This window comes from Halichoeres trimaculatus, unplaced genomic scaffold, assembly GCF_033239565.1.
Source record: "Halichoeres trimaculatus isolate MK-OKI-2021-1 unplaced genomic scaffold, fHalTri1.1 fHalTri1_scaffold_22, whole genome shotgun sequence".
Lineage (NCBI taxonomy): Eukaryota > Metazoa > Chordata > Actinopteri > Labriformes > Labridae > Halichoeres > Halichoeres trimaculatus.
In genome coordinates this window covers 23917187-23924617 of record NW_027437200.1, presented here as the reverse complement: position 1 = coordinate 23924617, position 7431 = coordinate 23917187, and the positions used below count along the sequence as shown (strand labels likewise).

At 42.2% G+C, this 7431-nt stretch overlaps 1 protein-coding gene across 3 annotated transcripts; it reads right to left on the bottom strand.

Annotated features, from left to right (window-relative positions):
* Positions 1–543: 543 nt before the first annotated feature.
* ppm1ka (protein phosphatase, Mg2+/Mn2+ dependent 1Ka) lies at positions 544–5345 on the bottom strand. Of its 3 annotated transcripts, none has more exons than XM_074662039.1 (9): positions 5269–5338; positions 3675–3808; positions 3364–3510; positions 3088–3260; positions 2901–3001; positions 2647–2812; positions 1124–1268; positions 885–1019; positions 544–788 (listed from the first exon to the last, which is right to left on the bottom strand). In XM_074662039.1, the coding sequence occupies exons 2-9, from the start codon at positions 3783–3785 to the stop codon at positions 657–659; spliced, it is 1110 nt and encodes a 369-aa protein (XP_074518140.1). In that variant the 5' UTR covers positions 3786–3808; positions 5269–5338; the 3' UTR covers positions 544–656. The 3 variants fall into 3 exon arrangements, with proteins under 3 accessions (XP_074518140.1, XP_074518138.1, XP_074518139.1); XM_074662037.1 differs by lacking the exon at positions 5269–5338 and adding an exon at positions 5216–5268 and having other exon boundaries at positions 3675–3814; XM_074662038.1 differs by having other exon boundaries at positions 546–788; positions 3675–3814; positions 5269–5345.
* Between the last annotated feature and the right edge of the window lie 2086 nt (positions 5346–7431).

The following is a 7431-nucleotide window of genomic DNA, read 5'->3' as shown; positions in this document are numbered from 1 at the left end:
GAGAAAATCTGCTGTTTCTCCAGTGTTCGCTTGAGGCTGGCTCTGGAAGTACAGGAAGATACATACACACCAAGCCAAAAAAAGACGTTAAAATATGTGTATCTGTGTAAGCCACCGGTTACAGATATTATTCTGTGAAATGACTTTTGATCAAAAAGTTTTCATATTCACATGAGATGAAAACAAATAAGAAAACACAAACATGAATTCTCAGTTTAACATGTTGATTTTTATTCATCTCTGAACAGAAATCTTTTAATGTCGGTGCCCACAGGGCAGTCAGGGCTCACAGGTGAGAAGTCTGGACGTTTAATTTATCCTCACGTTTCTCTACGTTCATAATCCCTCACAAATCTGTGCTTTCACGTTTTGAGCCAAGGTGACTGAGACAAAACAAGTTTGTCTGAGTGCACGCTCCAAAACACACACTGATGGACTCACACTGACACACAAACAGCAGCAAACCTCTGTATGTACAATATATTACACACTCTATTTACACTGTGGAGTTAGAGCTACAGCCAGCACTACTGAGGGGGGGGGGGTCTGTAAAATCAGGACGCTTCACAGATGATGATGATGATGAGTTTGAAAAATGTTTGTCTCCTCCTGTAGACTGATTCGGAGTTCATGTGATATCTCTGTCTCTGAGTTTTTCACGCCCATCTCCCGCTGGAAGCGAAGTTCCTGCTCATGCTGTAGATGGCGGTGGAGCTCTGATGTTTCCCCCACGCCCCAAGAGGCACGATGATGATGGTGGAGTTGTCCTCCGAGCCGTACTGCAACGCCTGAAAGAGAAATGGTGTGTATGGTTAATCACCTCATTAGCTCTATAACTTTCAGATGAGATGGCGAAGGGATCGGTGAGGTTAAGCCTCTGCTACCTGCTGGGCGATGACATCAGCAGCCTCTGTGGGGTCCTGACACTGGTTGATGACATCACAGATCTCTTGGTCGCTCAGCAGGAAGTTGATGCCGTCTGTGGTCAGAGCCAGGAAGGAGTCGCTGCCGTGCTGGACCTGTAGTGATAACCACAGGAACAGGAACGTTAGCTTGAAGCAAAGATCCATGTTTATGCCCAAAGGTCAAAGGTCGGATAAAACTGCTCCCAGTTAATCCTCACAGTAATCCGTCGCGTATCTGGATCTGCGATGACCCCACTGCTTTTTAAATGAAAGTCTCCGATGCTTCGCGTCATGGCTAGCCTGCCGTTGACGTTAGCTTGACCGACGCTGTTCCACGTCACGAAACCTCCGAACTTCTGGATCCTGCACAGGAAGTGAAAAAAGGACAAAAAAACGATTAATAATCCTGTTTGTTGGGGATTTTTGTTGAGTTACAAAGTGGACTGTACCTTTAAGACAAACCAGGACCTTTCATAATCGCAAAGTTTCATCTGTAGGTCAGAAACTCGACTCTGGAGTGGATCATGTGTTTGGGGGATCAGGGTTAAACATAGATCCGGTCTCTGTTATGTAACCCCGGCTGCTTTGATCCCCTTTCATTGGACCAGATGAACCCGATGTACAAGCAGAGTCCAAATACGTCACAGTCCAACATATCACTGAGTCTATATATAAACCTGATCCACTCCTAGAAACCTAAACCCCAACGATCCACTGACTTCTTTCTGCACTGCCCAGTCTGGCCCAGAACCCAGACCAGGAGCGTTTGGTCTCTTTATGGATGAAACATGACGGGCCTTCGTCCCCGACATCAGTTCAAAGTGTCCACGAATAACCTCCGCTGATGCCTGACTCGCTCTGTACTAAAGGAACCAAAGACCAGTTCTCAGTCCAAAGCAGACTTTCCAGAGAGCATGAGTGACCACACATACCTAAAAACTGAACTTTCACAAAACTGCAAAATAACGCTGGTTTGGGAAAGCTTTGATCTGATGATTACAACAATGGAGTACGGCCATAGTTTAGCAAAAGATGGAAGAAATATCTTATTTTGAGCAAAAGTTGTGATGCTACGATACAAAAGTTATAATTCCAAAGGGATTAAAGATGTAACATGACAAGATTGAAGTGTTGATGTTAGTAGATTACAGTCATAAAATTATAAGAATAAAGTTGCAATGTTTTTGTAATACAGCCATATTTTCCTGGGGATAAAGTCGTATTGTTATGGGAACAGATTTATTGTTTTGGGATTAAAGTCATATTGTTACGTAAACACAGTCACAATCTTTCGGGAATAAAGTCGTATTTTGGGGGGATAAAGTCGTATTGTTACAGGAATACAGTCACATTCTTCCAGGAATAAAGTTGTATTTTACGGGATTAAAATCGCAATCTTTCAGGAATGGGGTATTTTTAAGAGAATAAAGTTTGGGAAATAAAGTCGCATTGTTACAAGAATTATGTCATTTTGTTCAGGGGCATACAGACAGTGTCAGGAGATGAAAGCTGCAATGTTACAGGAATAAAGTTTGAAGTCGCAACATTTCGAGAAGAAAGTTATCAAGTTAGAAAAAAAACTGTATTATTAAAATCTAGTCGCAGTGTTACTAGATTAAAGTTTTGTTATGAGAAAAGTTGTAATGTCAGAAGAATAAAGTCGTTATGCCACAGGTTTAAAGTCACAGTGTCAGGGGATTATATTTCAGAGTGATCAGATTAATTATCTAAGGTTGTGTACCGTTTCCTCTCCTCCTCGTGGTCTGGTGTGTGGTCTCTGGTGAGTTTTGTTGCTTGTCCCTTTCTGCAAATCATTGCCCGACTGTCGCCCACGCTGCCAATGACCAGCTCCACGCCGTCACGCAACAAAGCGACCGTGGCTGTGGTTCCCGCGGTCAGGAAGGAGTCTGAGCAGGAAGAGACGGATAAGGATCAAACACAGTGACCTTCAACAAACACTTAAAGAGAACGATGTCACGTCTCTTTTTCTCTCACCGTTGTTGAAGTAGCTGAGGTGTGTGTGTAACGCCTTGTCAACGTCCAAAAAAGCTTTTTCTAAAACCTTCTCCAGGTCTCCCTCCTCCTCCAGAGCGTCCCTGTTCAAAAACAGTTTCATGACAGCTTCATTTTTAGCCAATGAAACTGTGAAATGGCTTTTTTGGCAACTTTAAGATGTTCCTACTTGATAAACTTCTCCATAAACGTGAGGCAGTAGTCTGCAGCATGTGGGCCACCGTGCCCGTCAAACACGGCGAAGTACAACAGGTTATCGTTGATCCGGGCTACGCGGAGGCGATCCTCGTTTTGCTTCCTGAGACCCAGAACTGATGCACTGCCAACCCGAGACAGACTGACCTGAGAGAGAGCGTACATCTGTTATTCACACACTCACTATTTTAATGATTCGTTCATTGCCATGGTGATGATTCATCCACACACTCATCCATCGTCCAGTCACCTGGGGAATGGGTTTCCCATATCTGATACTGGACGGCAGCAGGACTGGTTCTTCTATCCGGTTGTCCCAGATACCAAATGACTCCCATGTTACTGGCTGGGTGCTGATGTGACGCACACCTGCAACTCTAAACAAAGCCCCGCCCACCTGCAGGTAACAAACCAGAATGAAAACACAGTGAGGTTTATGTTTTCCTGCCGTTTCTGAGATAAACTGGTTCATAACAAGGATTTTTTTCTGGACGTGATCTTAAATTTGACAAAATAATCAAAGTTATAGTGAGGGCTGTGTTAAGCAGGTGTGTGGGTCACCTGTGCAGAAGCTGTGGTGGTTTCTGAAGAGGAGCGAGCGGTGAGGAAGGTTTGCCTGGTGATGGTGGAGCGGCTGACTCGCAGCAGATTGATCAGCACGGTGGATGACATGGCAACAGCTGTGGAGGACACACCTGTTTCTGAAACATAAAACACAAAAACTGATAAATAACTTTTCAACAGCCTGGGTATATGAGAAAATGTGAATGTGGTTTCTGGTGCTTCTGTGGCCAGCCTCAAGTGGACGCTCAAAGAACTGTAGTTCTAAGAGTGGAAACTGGAGCTTACCGACAACCCCAAAGTATCTAATATATTTTGTGTATTTATATTTGACACTTCTTACAACCTCATCTACACTTATGCAAACTGCTGGGGGTCAGTTTTCGCAGGTACAAACAGAAGGATCACCTGTTAGCATCATTTTGGATTTTGATCCTTCAAGCTTGTTGACATTCCCAAGGATCATCTGTCCACGTTCCTTCATATCAAACTTTCCGTCCTTATCTCTGCGTAGGGTGTATGTGTGTGTAACCATAAATAGCCTTACACCTCCGGCTGTGGTTCAGCAGTGTGTCGTCTCATATCTATTACACGTAGCTGAAAGTGGCCAAAGCTTATAAAGAACTGCATCAGGCTTTAACTGCAACAACATCCCAAAAACTACAAATGTGGAAAACCACAAAGCATAACCTTGAGTGTTTTGAACTAAATATTAAAAAAACACACTAACCAGCTCAGGAACTAGAGCAGGAAAATTTAATGTTTATGTGAGTGTCTGACCTTAACATGACTGCCAAGAGCAGTGAGTCCCCTCCAAAACACGCGACTACTTGTTGACAAAACAGAACAATGCACATGCGTAATATGGAGCATAGAAGTGTATCAGGGGTCACACATAGTGACACACATACCGTTAGACAAGCAGAATAACAACACACGACACTTATCTATTTAAAGTACAACATAAAGTCATGCAGTGTGAAGATAAATAGAAGCTATTTTCGACACAAGAAAATCACCTTAGGTCTAATAACTGAATATAACTCTGCTGTTTCCTGTGTAAACAAATAAAACAAAACTAGCTATGCTGAATAACAACAAACTAAGTAAGAATACAGCATCAAAGTGCTACATTTGGGAAAAATGTAAAGGAAAACAAAAACTTGCACTGAAATGGAAGTACAACTAAATTAAATAAAGCAAAATAGGTCTATATTAGCTAAACTTTAGCACATTAAATGAAAAAATGGACAACGCACTTTGCCAGAGATATAACAAGGCTAATTTTTATTATCTTTCTTATTTTCATAGTGTATGGATTATTATTTTTAATTCTTGAAAGCTTGTACTAAAGTCGTAGAGTCAAACATTTGCCAGAAAAAATATATATAGAAGAATTTCTATTACCCAACCATTTACAGCACAAATAATCAAAACACTGGACAAAAACTACTTGAGATACTCACTGTATACATCACAGGAAGTGAAATGTTTTTAAAAATGTGCTGTTAGAGCCTCTGTTTGTTGGAAAAAGGACTTACTCATTCGGTGTTTGATAGAAAACTAGCTCAAAATGGTGCCTGCCAAAACTCACCGCGTTCTGTTTCCTTTTATTTTCCCGCCGGTTCGCTCTCCTGCAGCTGCTTGAAACCTGCAGTCGCGCGCGCGCTGTGCCTGTGGCGGGAGGCTCGGCTCGAGGGGATTTAACTGAACCACAGCCATCCAATCAGAAACCGAGTGCAACAAACGTCATCGCTGGACACTGGAGAGGAGAGGGGGGAGTGGCGGTTGATGGCGTGAAGCCAGATCTTTGGAAGGTTGTACATTTTCTCATCTTCTCGACCTTTTCTCTTCATTTGTTCTCAGATGTTTAAATCATAGCTTTAAAATAATAAAACAAACCTGTGCATCTGAGATAGAGCTAGAAGTAGAGCTAAAAACAGAAGTGGTGTTATTTTTTCAAAAGGTGAGTATTCTGCCAAAAATAAGTCTTGTAGTATCAAAACAAGCTAGTGCAGATTTTTAATTCTAATGTTAAACAAACTTTGACAGTGATTTTACATAAGCACTTGCTGTCTGTGGAGGGTTTTCATAACTTTGCAGGCTAAAAATACATGATGTAGGTCACAGCTGAACCCACCAGGGCTCCCCGGTGTTATTTAACTCCCTCCACAAGAAAATACTCGAACCTTTGAACTAATACAAAGCGTTAAGTCTTTTATTCATTTTTCTTTAAATATGATAAAGAATAAAATTAAGTTAAGGGAAAGCTCACAGAAATGTTTTCTTATACAAAGATCAACTTCATTCTCTGGGACCAAAAATCAATCATCAACTACAAACAGCCCACAAGGACAGAGACCAGTAAGCAAACACTTGGTCCGTCAAAGTTTCAAGAGTTAACATTTCAACATTTATGCTTTGATATCCATCAGTACAGCAGGATTTTAACAAGACTTCAGGACAATGAGGCGCATTTCACTCCTTGGGTTTCTCTGTAAGTGTTTCTGATTTTCCTTTTACCTTTACGACTTTTATTAACTCCAAACTTACCTTTACTCTTTCACTCTTGTTTTCAGTGCTGTTCTGCTTTGTGAGCACAGAAAATGTTCCTGATAGATCTTCATCTGACAGTAAGTGTTTAACTGCACAAAACTCACCTGTTAATTTATTTTTTAAGTAAAGGTTTAATGTTTGGCACCTTTGACTGCAACCCAATCCCTACTTAGAGATTCTAATTTTGTTTTGTTTTTTTTGTGACGTCAGCTGTACAGCTGCAGCAGACCAGCTCTGAGAAAAAACCCGTGGAACTGGTGGCAACAAAATTGAAAGTTTCCCCAACTTGGTACCTCAATGTGGGCGACACAGTAGAGATCAACTGCACCACGATTGAAGACAGAGGCAACTACAGCCATGGCATAAACCTTCAGCTAATCTGGACCAAGATGGTCCCTGAAGATAAGACAAAGACAGTAGGAAGCTGTTGTGTTCATCTATACTTCCAAGTTGACCCTATTCTATGTTGTGAGCACTGCATCGATGTGTCTACGTCACTCTGCAGTAAACCTCCTAAACACACGAGGGCAGAGTGGTGATCATTACAGCCCCTGTTTACGATTCCCTTGGGTTTTGTTTGTTGTAACTAAAAATAGCACGATCCACACGGTGGTAACAATGCACTGTTTCTATCTTCTAACAGGTCTTAGTGAGTCAGAAAGCATCGACAGGGATCAACTACCTCCTGGGTCCCGTTACCCATGAGCACCAGGGGGTTTACACCTGTGATGACGACGGCAGCATGCCAGATGTTTTTGTCAACGATTGGCACCATATTATCTGGGTGGCTGGTTAGCAACAAATGTTGTTTTCATATTCCAAAGATATCTAGAGGAAATGTCCCAAACAGGACACTCATTAGATTGGGTTGTTCTTATCGCGCTCCATCACAGATACTTCCCCAAGAGCGACTTTGGACGTTATCAGCCACAACAGGAGCCAGTTTCTTAGCAGTGAGGCTTTCACTTTGAGCTGCCAGTTGCCTGACACCAACACCAAGTGGAAGATGATGAGGTTAGCCACAAAAATAAACATCGTAGTAGTAGCACCAACACTTAATGTTTTTGTCTTCCAAGGTTTGACCAATGGTGGGGGACTATTACAGAGTGTCCCAACCAGGAATCTTCAAGCAGTCGTCTCTCCTTAACCTCCAGTTCTGAGTATCCCTGGTCGGACATTCTGTATTGGTGCGAGAGTCCAA

Bases quoted from the DNA above. Each gene is read 5' to 3' on its own strand.
- ppm1ka (XM_074662037.1), bottom strand. The intron at 3,261-3,363 runs GTGACTGGACGA...GCTCTCTCTCAG, and splicing joins ATGGGAAACCCATTCCCCAG to GTCAGTCTGTCTCGGGTTGG. The intron at 789-884 runs GTAGCAGAGGCT...TTTCTCTTTCAG, and splicing joins CTGATGTCATCGCCCAGCAG to GCGTTGCAGTACGGCTCGGA.